This window comes from Gobius niger (genome assembly GCF_951799975.1).
Source record: "Gobius niger genome assembly, chromosome: 9".
NCBI lineage: Eukaryota > Metazoa > Chordata > Actinopteri > Gobiiformes > Gobiidae > Gobius > Gobius niger.
In genome coordinates this window covers 37,606,972-37,620,545 of record NC_136860.1, presented here as the reverse complement: position 1 = coordinate 37,620,545, position 13,574 = coordinate 37,606,972, and the positions used below count along the sequence as shown (strand labels likewise).

Here is a 13,574-nt window from a genome sequence, read left to right as displayed (position 1 = left end):
ACCGCGCTTATGGTCCCACCCTCATGAAGAACGCTGTCAAAATATGCGTCACTAAAGAGAAAGAAATGTGGGGATAGTAGGGAGACAATTGAGGCAACACTGGGGAAAATGTCCAAAACAATTGGGGAAGTGTCGGGGGGTGTGAGGTGGGGGGTTGGCGGTGGGGGGGGGGGACATGACCTGAAGAATTCTAAACTGTAAATCCGTTTCTTGCAAGCACTCAAGTACGGGATCTCTCATGACATTAACTTTACATCTGCTGATTTATTCACTCAACCTGAGTAGCTCCATTGGTAGAGTGCTGAGCTAGTGTGCAGGAGGATGCTGGATCAATTCCCAACCTAAACTGTTTTTTATTTCCTTTTTCTTTTGGACTCAGCACCTTCCGGTAAGAACATGAATCATTGCCTATGGTCCCACACATTAAAAACGGAAAAAAACCTCTCCTCCAGTGTGTTGCTGGTATAAAATTGCATTCTGGGAATTTAAATAAGCCAAGCTGTCATCAGGCCCATGTTTCAAGTGAAGGAGGTTGCTAGTCCAAACACAGCCTTGACACTTTTCTATTGCTTTCACCTTTTACATGGGCCACTGCACACATTGTCACATGAGTACAGCACGTTTCATAAGATTTGCTGTGCCCGTGTAGCGTTATTGCTTGTGCATTGGGTTTCCAACCATGAGATTGCTGGGTCAATTTTGACCTTTGCTCTTTTTTTTTTTTTTTTTAACCGCACCTACGGTCCCATTCTCATGAAAAACGCTTTCATATGCGTCACTAAAGAGCTAGAAATGGGGGGATCGTAGGAAAACAATTGAGGCAACACTAGGGAAAATGTCGAAAACAATCGAGGAAATGTATGGGGGGGCATGACTTGACGCTACCTCTCTCCTCCAGTGGGATGCTGGGAACTAACTTCTGCTCGATAACTTAGACAAAAGTAGCGCACATCAGGATGAAACTACTATGGAGCTACAGCTCAGTGATAGTGTGCTTGTCTCTGGTTTAGGAGGTTGCTGGTTCAAATATGGCTGTGACACTTTTCTAATGCTTTCTCTTTTTTTGCCGGCATTTTAATAGGATTATGATACAGTGAAGTCTGTCTGTGATTTCAACAGTTTATACAGTGTTAAGAGTTTCTGCAATTTCAACAGTTCTTACAGTTTCTGCAACAAAATAGGGATTTTTGCAATTACAACACAATTATGCCACTACATAGGGATTTTCACAATAGCACTATAACGCAATTAAAGGGACTTTCGCATATAATAAACTGTAATGCAACTGAAAGGGACTTTCGCATATAATGTACTGTAATGAAACTTAAAGGGACTTTCGCATATAATGCACTGTAATGAAACTTAAAGGGACTTTCGCATATAATAAACTGTAATGAAACTTAAAGGGACTTTCGCATATAATGCACTGTAATGCAACTTAAAGGGACTTTCGCATATAATAAACTGTAATGCAACTTAAAGGCACTTTCGCATATAATGCACTGTAATGCAACTTAAAGGGACTTTCGCATATAATAAACTGTAATGAAACTTAAAGGGACTTTCGCATATAATGCACTGTAATGAAACTTAAAGGGACTTTCGCATATAATGCACTGTAATGCAACTTAAAGGGACTTTCGCATATAATAAACTGTAATGCAACTTAAAGGGACTTTCGCATATAATAAACTGTAATGAAACTTAAAGGGACTTTCGCATATAATGCACTGTAATGCAACTTAAAGGGACTTTCGCATATAATAAACTGTAATGCAACTTAAAGGCACTTTCGCATATAATGCACTGTAATGCAACTTAAAGGGACTTTCGCATATAATGCACTGTACTGCAACTTAAAGGGACTTTCGCATATAATGCACTGTAATGCAACTTAAAGGCACTTTCGCATATAATGCACTGTAATGCAACTTAAAGGGACTTTCGCATATAATGCACTGTAATGAAACTTAATAGGGATTTTCGCGTCAAAATGAGCGAGTTCAATCATGGAGCTCGCAAGGACCTAGTGTGATGAAGAGTGGTCGCAAGGGACGAGAGCGAGCGGGGAGTGCGCCAGGGGCGAGGGCCTTTATCGCCGCGCGCGGCTTTAATTATTATTATTATTATTTTGGTGCGCCTTTGACCCCAATTTTGACCCCCTGAATATTAACGAAAACTCAATTTTATTTGACTAAATTATCAAAGTTGGTGAAAAATTCAATATTTTGAAGTCTGCAAAATCACACTGTGCATAATACCTCAGTGGCGCCCCCTCAAGTCTGACCCCTATTCAAATGGAGGCATGAGTTTTTGGCCTAAACCTATGTTATTCGGTACAGTGATAGAGCACATCAAGACAAACCTAAAACGTCATTATAGCTACTTCCTCTGACAAACCGGAAGTCGGCCATATTGGATTGAAAATTTTACCCAGCATTTCTTCGCATGACATTTTGTCAAGTCACTCCCAGGGTTTTGGGCCAAATGACATTTAACTTGGTGAGTGCAATCTAGAGGCGTAGAGCTACAAGAATCAAGCTCTTTTGTTCGGATATCTGTTACGGTTTGTCTCTACCGCTCTGCTAAAAAACATGCTTTTTCCGCGCCTCTTTGATGACAACTCACAAGGGCATGCAAATTCCAATCGCACTCATATTTGGATCACATAAGCCCCTCTATGGCTCGTACTGATTACCCTTGATAATTGTACAATTTTCACAAAAATAGCGCCCCCTACCTATACCTTCAAAATTACATTTGCACGAAAGTGAAAACAAAGGTGATATCCTGATTCGGCACGTCACACTGATCAAAAAAGTCTATTACAACATGCCTCTATCTCGCTTAATTTTCTGTATAATTAGGCCCGAGCAACGGACACGCAGTGTCCCGCGAGGGACTAATTAAAACCGTTAACGGGGGACGAAAACGCAAGAATTCACGTAGCAAACGTGAACCGATTCGCAAGTAACAGGGGTCAAAACGTAGTGCTCCGCAAGCTCTAATTTTGGGTGGGGTTCGCGAGAGAGAATAATAAAAGATGGCTCAGTGGCGCCCCCTCAAGCAGGCAGTTTACATTGACCCAATGGAGGAGCGGTCGCAAAAAAAATCATGGTACAAAAGTGACATTGGCCAGGGACATAGACCACGTCAGGACATGTCAAAAATGATATTACGACCCCGCCCTAAATGCTACAGGAAGTCGGCCATCTTGGCCCGAACCTCAAACCTTCAAAATCGTACCTCTTTAACTTCTGGCCCCTGATCCCAGAGTTTTCGATGGAAAGCCTCCAATTTTGGCCAACATGTCCCAAACCCCTGTGGCTTTCAAAATCATCATTTCAAATGTTGTTCCATTATTGGGCGTGGTCATGACCAGGCCGCAACTGAGAGGCCATTTTCAGCAAATTTCAAAGCCTCATATCTTTCACAGACTTGGCCGGATTGGAACGGACCCAATCCGGCGCGCGTGCACATTCCCCACCTGGACCTAATGGTGTGCACACGCAGCCGCCATCGCCAAAAAGTCCTTTAAGTGTCTTTTAAGTGGCTTGTAAGTGGCCCGCCCATCCTCCGTGAAAATCGCCAGAGGTCTTAGCCTGGCAGCTTGTTGGCCTCTGTCAGAGTTTCTCCTGAAATTCGCCAGTATTCCACATTTCCCCCTTTCTTCACAAAAACTACACTTTTGGACTTGTATATACTTATACTACCCCTCTGTAACAGACATCAGCTTTAATTTGGACGTTTTTGCCTCCAAATTCACGTTTTTCTCAACTGTACAATCACAGGAAGTTCAATTCGACTGTTTCCTGTCCGTCTCTCTGTGTGTTCCTCATACTATATGGGTCTTACCAAATAATAGCTTCAATATCGAGGGTGCTGCAGGGCTGAAACCCCCTCTCAACGATTCTTTGGGCAGCCAGGAATTTACCCCAATTACAAAATGATACAATATATTATTTTCTAAGCTGTTAATCCGTTTCCTGCAAACACACAAGTGCGGAGTCTCTCATGACATTTATTTCACATCCGCTGTTTTTTCTCAACCTAAGTAGCTCCATTGGTAGAGAGCTGGGTTAGTGTACAGGAGGTTGCTGGATCAAAAACCTGACCTTGACTCTTCTTCATTTTTTTTTTCTTTGGACTCAGCACTTTCTGGGAAGAACATGCATCGTCGCCGATGGTTCCAAACTCATTAAAAACAGGGAAATTACCCCTCAAGTGTGTTGCTGGGATCAAATTTCAGCCTGTGAATTTAGAAAACCCAAGCAGTCATCAGGCCCATGTTTGCTTTGAATTACAGCTCAGTGATAGCATGGTTGTCTCAAGTGAAGGTGGTAACTAGTCCAAACACAACCTTGACACTTTAATATTGCCTTCACCTTTTCCATTGCCCGCTGCACACATTGTCACAGCCTAAAACACATGATTGCGGGACGTTTCGTAGAAGTTCACTCAACCTGAGTAGCTTCATTGGTAGAGTGCTGAGCTAGTGTGCAGGAGGTTGCTGGATCAAATCCCAACCTAAACTGTTTTTTATTTCCTTTTTCTTTTGGACTCAACACCTTCCAGTAAGAACATGCATCATTGCCTATGGTCCCACACTCATTAAAAACGGGGAAAAAACCTCTCCTCCAGTGTGTTGCTGTTATAAAATTGCATTCTGGGAATTTAAATAAGCCAAGCTGTCATCAGGCCCATGTTTAAAGTGAAGGAGGTTGCTAGTCCAAACACAGCCTTGACACTTTTCTATTGCTTTCACCTTTTACATGGGCCACTGCACACATTGTCACATGAGTACAGCACGTTTCATAAGATTTGCTGTGCCCGTGTAGCGTTATTGCTTGTGCATTGGGTTTCCAACCATGAGATTGCTGGGTCAATTTTGACCTTTGCTCTTTTTTTTTTTTTTTTAACCGCACCTACGGTCCCATTCTCATGAAAAACGCTTTCATATGCGTCACTAAAGAGCTAGAAATGGGGGGATCGTAGGAAAACAATTGAGGCAACACTAGGGAAAATGTCGAAAACAATCGGGGAAATGTATGGGGGGGGCATGACTTGAAGCTACCTCTCTCCTCCAGTGGGATGCTGGGAACTAACTTCTGCTCGATAACTTAGACAAAAGTAGCGCACATCAGGATGAAACTACTATGGAGCTACAGCTCAGTGATAGTGTGCTTGTCTCTGGTTTAGGAGGTTGCTGGTTCAAATATGGCTGTGACACTTTTCTAATGCTTTCTCTTTTCTTGCCGGCATTTTAATAGGATTATGATACAGTGAAGTCTGCCTGTGATTTTAACAGTTTAAACAGTGTTAAGAGTTTCTGCAATTTCAACAGTTCTTACAGTTTCTGCAACAAAATAGGGATTTTTGCAATTACAACACAATTATGCCACTACATAGGGATTTTCACAATAGCACTATAATGCTACTTAAAGGGACTTTCGCATATAATAAACTGTAATGCAAGTTAAAGGGACTTTCGCATATAATGCACTGTAATGCAACTTAAAGGGACTTTCGCATATAATAAACTGTAATGCAACTTAAAGGGACTTTCGCATATAATAAACTGTAATGCAACTTAAAGGAACTTTCGCCTATAATAAACTGTAATGCAACTTCAAGGAACTTTCGCATATAATGTTCTGTAATGCAACTTAAAGGGACTTTCGCATAAAATGCACTTTAATGCAACTTAATAGGGATTTTCGCATATAAAGCAGAATAATGCAACTTAATAGGGATTTTCGCGTCAAAATGAGCGAGTTCAATCATGGGGCTCGCAAGGACCTAGTGTGATGAAGAGTGGTCGCAAGGGACGAGAGCGAGCGGGGAGTGCGCCAGGGGCGAGGGCCTTTATCGCCGCGCGCGGCTTTAATTATTATTATTATTATTTCCACTCACTGACTAAAGGTGCCTCTTTAAAGGCCTGTTCCCGCCTGTGTTTATGTCCTTGTGTTTCTCCAGATTGGTTCGTTGTTCACTGTCCCAGAGCTGCTGTGGTCCTCTGGCCTCAGTGCTTTGCTCAGAGTCCTCCAGTCTGAGGAACCTGGATCTCAGTAATAACAAACTCCAGGACTCAGGAGTGGAGCTGCTGTGTGAGGGAGTGAAGAGCGCCCCCTGCAGCCTGGAGACACTCAGGTGAGGACAGAGTTAGTTTGTACAGAATTAAGATGTTTTTTTCTGCTGTTTAGTTTCTAAATCTGTTTGACAATTTTCAGGAAACAAAGACAAGAAAGTTTAATGTAATGTCATGTCTTTGAACGAACATCCAGCAAGTTTGTCAACCTTAAACATATTCAAGTAATGTGAAGAAGAACAAAAGGGCATGGATTGTTTTTTGTTTTGTTTTTTACTAAATATACAGTAAATGCTGTGAGGTGTCAGTCTGATAGATCATTAGAGCCGACCTGCCTGAAATAATCCCTGAAATAATCCTCTGTGGTTTGTTCTATTAAAATTTTACAAACTGTTATTAGTGATTTTTCCAGTCAGGATTTAAGAGGCTGATGTGACACTGTCTCTCCAGATTAAGGAGCTGTCTCCTGTCAGAGAAGTGCTGTGGTCCTCTGTCCACGGTCCTCAGTTCAACAAGTCTAACTCTCCTGGATCTCAGTATCAACGACCTCCAGGACTCAGGAGTAGAGCTGCTGTGTTCTGGACTGAAGAGCGCCCCCTGCAGACTGCAGACCCTCAGGTGAGTCTGATCCTGTGACTTTCAGGTTTTAAGCAGTGCCTCGATGCCACTGAAATCGAACTCTCTCCTGGTCACAGTTTGACAGTTCACTTCCTGCTTTGACCCAGAAATGTCTCAGAGGGAAGAATTGTCTTGTAAATCAAATGTGTGTGGTTTTAGTCTGTCTGGATGTGTGGTCTCTGAGACGGGCGGAGCTGCACTGGTCTCAGCTCTGAGCTTTCCCTCCTCCAATGTGAGAGAGTTAGACATGAGCTACAACCATCCAGGACCCTCCGCTGAGCTCCTGAGCGCTCTACAAAACCAGCCCCACTTCTGCCTGGACTCTCTCAGGTGAGAACCCGTGAGGTTCTGTCACATCAGCTTCACTTCAATGAGGGCAAATTGTTTTAAAATCAAAATTCAGTTTCTATGCACACAAAAATATGAACTGTGATAAATATGGGATTTGAATTTTCAGCTTTCCAGGTATAAGACGACCCGCTCGACCATCTGAGCCGCTGTTACAAAGAATATTTTACTACTTGATTAAGTCTTTCATTCAAACATTCAAATTTGTGTTCAAATGAACAGCAGGATGATCTGAATAACTGTTGCTGTTTTTCTCATAAGTCGCCAAAATACTTGGTATTGTCAGTTCTGTGTTTATTCCTCACCTGTGACATAAACTGTAGTAGTACAGGATACACTTTTGGACTTTGAGCAATGACCATGTTTCATTGTGTTTTAGGATGAAACCTTCCGGTTCCCAATACTTAACTCCAGGTCTGAGAAAGTGTGAGTTTCTGGTTCACAGAACTTCTGCCATTCAACAGGTCTAGTGATACGTGTCAACTATCATCAACTTGCTTCACTGTGTTTGTTTGTGCCTCAGATTCCTGTGACCTGGTCCTGGATGTGAACACAGCTCACAGAGCGCTCCGTCTGTCTGAGGACCTGAGAACAGTGAGTCATGTGGAGGAGCAGCCGTACCCAGATCACCAGGACAGGTTCGACTGTCGGCCCCAGGTCCTGACCTCCACTGCTCTGGGGAGACGGTGCTGCTGGGAGGTGCAGTGGGACGGCTGTGGAAAGGATGACCCTGGGTGGGTGGACATTGCTGTGTGTTATAAAAAACTGAAGAGAAAAGGAGACGGTGAAGAATGTGTGTTTGGGCAAAATGATGAATCCTGGACTCTGAGAGTGTTTAAGGGGCAATACTCTGTTCGTCACAGAGGAAAGGAGTATCGACTCCGCTCTTCTGCATCACAGCGAGTGAGAGTGTATTTGGATGTTGATGCTGGATTACTGTTGTTCTCTGAGGTGTCCTCTGATGGTGAATGGCGTGACATCTATACTTTCTGCACCACTTTCACAGAAACTCTGGTGGCTGGGTTTGCATCCTACTGCAGTTCTGTCAGACTGATTTGAACTCCTGTCTTCAGCTGAACTCAAGGCACAAAAGCATCAAGTGTGACGTACATTTATTGTAGTGGCGACAAAGGAAATGTAAGATTATAAAGTTTATAAACTGAGAGTCATCATAAATTGATGAAACAGATCAGTTGTTTTAAACAATAATTTCAGACAAATTGTAAATAATATCATTAAATAAATAAACAAACAATATGGTCATATATTGTGGAAACTAAAAATGTGTCATGAGTCGTTCTCCAGAAGCAGCGCATGTTTGTTTTTTTTACGCGTGTGTCCTCGTCCTGGCGCCTGCAGCTGCATTTCCCCGTGATCGCGCTGCTTTTCCCGCCGGCTTCAGTGTCGCTGCCACAGGGTCAGGACGGCACGACTCGCAAAAAACATCAAACATGTCTGAAAACCTTACGACCGTGTGATTTTCACTCGTACGTTCGTCGTGAGCAGCTCTTCGTGGCTCGTGGCCCCCTGGACCCTGCACGACAGAGACGCACAGTGTCTGCCCAGCTTTTTAAGATCGTTTTCCGAGCAGAATCTCGTCACGGATATGTCGGAGCAACCATTCGCTCCGTGGCAACACGAGCGATCGCTGTTATTGTTTACTTCTACAATTTTGGCCGGATGTTTTGGTGAATGGTCGGCAACAGCTGATGCATACAGGTCTAACTCGGTTTTATAAAATGATAGATCTGTTACAGCGCAAGAGAAGCAATGCCCTGTTTATGGACATTATTTTTGCCGATCATAGGATTTTAATAAAATGTTTATCAAATATGAAAATGTAAAATGCCGACCACGGCCAACCATGTGACGACATCGCGATCGCTCGAATATAAAGCATCACTGATCTCTGCATGTGTTGCCCCATTTTAAAAAGTAGCCTATATGCATAAGGCTGGAGGGAAGCCATCAAAAAACAAGAACCTCTGAGCCTTTAGACACGCCCCCTCCACGCGCTGTCTGTGGCATCAGTGGGGAGGGGGTTCTGCTGAGGAGCAGTGGTTGGTTACTCGGCTGGTGACCAAAGCTCGGAGGCGTCTCCAGGAGGTGGGGGCGTTCCTAGGAGGACTCAGGCAAACCTATCCCTAAAATGGCCGCCCTCAGAGTTTTTACAGATTACTCAGAAATACGTGAATGTGCCAAGGCAACACTTCAGCCATGTTTTTAATGAGGGAGTGACAGAATAACAGGATGGAACGCTGGAAAAAGTCCATTTAGCAGAATACCCCCCCTTTAAGTCATTTGATTACCCTAAACTGTGTAGGTGTAAATGTTACTGGAAAACGAAGGAGTAAAACAAGATGCTTCCTTTTCCTGAAAACATTTATTTACACGGTAAGTATGTACATGTCTATTTACAACCAAACCAGCAGAGTGAAAAATTACAAAAATATATTTAACACGGGCTCCCGGTTACACAAGCGACCACGAAGCAACATCAAAACAGAGGCGCCGTATCTGCCGATTTATGAACAGCTGGTGTTGGAATAACCATTGTTTCTCACAGGAAGCCCTGCCCATCTTTCAGTCTGTTTGGAAACTCTATTGTATGATTAATCCTCCAGATCCATCACAGAGCATCGCCTCCGTCCGGCTCTCAGACTTAGACCAGTTTTTGGGCAGACTGTTCCCTGTGGTGATGTTTCCGTCTCGTTCCATCAGTAGCTGGTTCTCCGCCTGTTGCTCAGCGGTTTCTCGTGTGTTCCCTGTGGTGGTTTCTCGTGTGTTGCTCAGCGGTTTCTCGTGTGTTCCCTGTGGTGATGTTTCCGTCTCGTTCCATCAGTAGCTGGTTCTCTGCCTGTTGCTCTGTGGTTTCTCGTGTGTTGCTCAGCGGTTTCTCGTGTGTTGCTCAGCGGTTTCTCGTGTGTTGCTCAGCGGTTTCTCGTGTGTTCCCTGTGGTGATGTTTGAGTCTCGTTCCATCAGTAGCTCGTTCTCTGCCTGTTGCTCAGTGGTTTCTTGTGATCGGAGCGTCTTCAGTCGGAGTCGCTGCTGCTGCTGGACGAGTCCGTGGACATGTTCTCCACGTCCTCCTCGTTCTCCTTGTTGTGCCCCGGAGGCTCGAGGCCCATGTCGCCGCCGTGATGAGGAGGCAGCAGCCCCACGGAGACGTCCGACGACTGCCAGGGGTAGTGAGGGGTCAGCACGTCTGCAGAGGACAGAGACAACACACACTTTCACAATATATAAGAAACAAGAGGGAACGAGAGGGAGGGGTCAACACGTCTGCAGAGGACAGAGACAGCACACACTTTCACAATATGGACAAATAAAAACCAAAGAAACAAGAGGGAACGAGAGGGAACGAGAGGGAGGGGTCAGCACGTCTGCAGAGGACAGAGACAACACACACATTCACAATATGGACAAATAAAAACCAAAGAAACAAGAGGGAACGAGAGGGAACGAGAGGGAGGGGGCCACACGTCCGAGGAGAGGATAAAGCTCCAATATCATGGATTCATCTTAGTCTTTATGTTTCAAGACACAACTTGAAATTTACCTGAACATTAACATAAGCAGAACATCTATGAAAAAACACACGCTTCAGATTATACCAGGGGAGGGAAAGTTTTCTTAACGGGGGACAATGTTTTTCCACTGTAACAAGACCGAGGGCCGAACGCCAGTTTTAGGCCAAAGTAAAGCACGACACTGGAAAAATGAGCATCTTAAATGAGATAAATGACTTAAAATAGTTTGAAAACGGTTCTTTATGTTGAATCTGTTTGAACTAATCAAAGATAAAGATACAGATGCTGATGCCAATGGAACAAGCATGAAACCCACTTTGAAATCAAGACAAATGAACTTTTACTTTGAAAAAGATTTGTTTTTCACTTGAAATGATACAATATAATCTGAGTTAAGAGGATAATGACTTGTTCCATTGGCGATAAGGTGTTTTGTCTGATCTAAGACCAAACAAATTCTACTCAAACTTTAGAGGAGTCTCTTAATCCAAGTAGGTTTATGTCATTTCTTCCTTAAAATTATGATTATTTTTCCAGTGCACTTTCTACACGTGAGTGGTACATGATGTGACCTAAGTGGGTGCATTGACAGCATTTCTCCCAATTTTACCCTAAAAATGTTTAAGTATCTTCTGATTTGTGTCATAATGTTTCTGAAAATCATCCTGAGGGCCGGAGGTTCTGTGCTGGAGGGCCGGGTTTGGCCCCCGGGCCTGGCGTTGCCCACCCCTGCCCTAAACAAAACATGAGCACATTTTTTGAAAGACAATTCAATCAAATTTAAGGCATTTAAAATCTGTATGGGACGTGTTTTTGTAAAGTCGTGGGGTCGTTTTGTCTTTATTTCCAGCCGAGAGGCCACAGATGGAAACTAAACTCTATAATGTGGTACAAATACAGATTCTCTGTCCTTTCACGACGCCGGCTGATCAGCTCTGTGGTAACGACCGACCAATGGGCCGATATTTACAAGAAAGTAAACACTCAATGCTGGAAAATATAAATCAAATAAAATCGATGAATGGGACATTTTACGTCCGGACCCAGACACGTGACCGGAGCAGGTGGGGCTGTTCAGTTCGAAATGCTTTGAAAAAAAGGATTAAAGCTGCCTTAAGTTCTGTCTTCTTGAATTGTTTTCATCAGGAGGTGGAGAAATGAACTCTTTACGTTTATTTGTTAAACTGTAACGTTCATGAAAGTGTCACTTTTTTGGACATTTAGAACAGAATAATTCCATTTAGAACTAAGTTTACAGCGCAGTACTTTTCCCCCCGCAGCCCTTGAACGCCTCAGCCTCTGCTCTGGTGCTGCTTTGCTTTGTGAGGGAAAAAAGACCTGAGGCTCCTGTAGATACTGGATTAATAAACATTTCAGCTGCATCAGAGCAGGTCGCTCACATGTTTGTCAGTTCTCCATCTTTCTTCTGTCATGGTGCCGGGGGGGGGGGGGGGGGGTCTATTATAATAAACGCTTAGAGCAGCTTTAAAGTTCACTGATTAAAGCTAAACGGAAAATAACTATGAACAAAGTGACCCTGTATATAACCAGGCATCATGCAGACTCTGCCACATCGCCTCCATCTCCTGAGAAAGTGGAGCTCGTTTAGTATTAACAAAGACATTCTATCTTTAGTGTACATGTCACTCATTCAATCCATCCTCACAAACAACATCTCCTCCTGTTTTAACTTTCTCACCCTCGAACACAAAACAAAACTCAAAACAATAGTAAACCAGGCAAGCAAGATCACTGAAGACGCCACCCTCTCTCTGCCTCAGTCCTGCTCTCTGCTGCATCAGGCAGGAGATACAGAACATCCACTGGCCCAGAAAAACATCTCCTCCACCTGCAGTCGCTGTCCTAAACAGCGCCGGGTAGCACTGAACTTTATGTTGATCTTTTCTATGTGATTCTTCAGTGTGTTTGTCTTTTTTGAACAGACAATGAAGTTATTTTCTATTCTCTTTGAAATGTTAAAGTGAACAGTACCCGGGAGTCTCCCCGCTGCCAGTGCGTCTCCGGGCAGGTGTCCGTTCACTCCGTTGGTCGGCAGGTTCGCCATCATCCCCAACATCCCGCTGCGCATCTCCAGGTCTGTGGGGTACGGTCTGCGCGGGTCGCCTGCCAGGAACAAAGTCCAACAATACAACATTAAAGGGACGATACAGAGTTTAAACATGTCAAAGTTATGTATTTTCCTCCCCTACGTGTTCCAACAATGTCCTATTTATTTTATTATTTGTTTTATTTATTATAGGGACAGTGCATAATAATATACATTATACATGTAAATATGCCAGAATTAGCCTAAGGGCTGTTTTTCATCTGTAATCCCAGAATGAATACACTGTAAAACATCACTGTCCGAGACACTCATTAAACTGAGAACAGGAACACTTTCATCCACAGAGTAAGTGATACTTTTTGAGGTATCCGGTGCAAAACAACTTACAATATTAGCCACAGAGTCTACAAAGTAATGGTTAAATGCCCGGGCCGCTTCTCCTGGGTCACTTATTCCACTTTTCCCCATCTTAATTTCCAGAGCTTTGTGCACTCTGGGGTGGTCACCAGTGAGCTTTTTAATCTGATCCCATCTGCCCTCGCTATCACAGACAGAAAGAAGTTAGCCTTAGCTTTCCGCAAGGATCGAACAACGTTGTTTCTTAGCCTAGTAAAACGACCCCTATCATGTGTGGATTTGGTTTTATTAGCTGCTTTTAGGACTTGATCTCGGACTTGAAATCTTTTATGGTTTGTCTAGTGTTTTGAGACGTATTTCGCAATTTTTCTCACAGTCCACAAAGTCTAATATGTCATCCCACTGTATTTCTTGCACTGCAGCTACAAAGTTTTGGTAATTATTTTTAGGAATTCGATGCGTAATGTGTAGAATGAGCCCAGACCTGTTCACCACAACTGCCTCTACAATCCTGTCACTCAGAAACGTGTTATTCGGGTCTGAAGTGCCGTCATGCACGAGCTT

The 13,574-nt window shown here is 43.5% G+C and overlaps 2 protein-coding genes across 3 annotated transcripts in view; one reads left to right on the top strand and one right to left on the bottom strand.

The window, feature by feature from the left end:
* Positions 1-8,209, top strand: part of LOC306968366 (NACHT, LRR and PYD domains-containing protein 12-like) — a gene marked incomplete at its 5' end in the record, with an annotated part of 63,947 nt that extends 55,738 nt beyond the window's left edge. The window contains 5 exons of the mRNA XM_079563710.1: positions 5,977-6,150; positions 6,539-6,706; positions 6,866-7,036; positions 7,434-7,480; positions 7,578-8,209. Coding sequence (XP_079419836.1) covers positions 5,977-6,150; positions 6,539-6,706; positions 6,866-7,036; positions 7,434-7,480; positions 7,578-8,113 — 1,096 coding nt within the window. The 3' untranslated portion in view covers positions 8,114-8,209. The remainder of the gene's footprint in view (positions 1-5,976; positions 6,151-6,538; positions 6,707-6,865; positions 7,037-7,433; positions 7,481-7,577) is intronic.
* A 1,828-nt stretch (positions 8,210-10,037) lies between these two features.
* Positions 10,038-13,574, bottom strand: part of med4 (mediator complex subunit 4) — a 117,076-nt gene continuing 113,539 nt past the window's right edge. For both annotated transcript variants that reach the window (XM_079563500.1, XM_079563499.1), the window contains exons 6-7: positions 12,578-12,709; positions 10,038-10,260 (exon numbers count right to left, since the gene is read on the bottom strand). In XM_079563500.1, the coding sequence (XP_079419626.1) occupies positions 10,088-10,260; positions 12,578-12,709 (305 nt within the window). In that variant the 3' untranslated portion in view covers positions 10,038-10,087. The remainder of the gene's footprint in view (positions 10,261-12,577; positions 12,710-13,574) is intronic.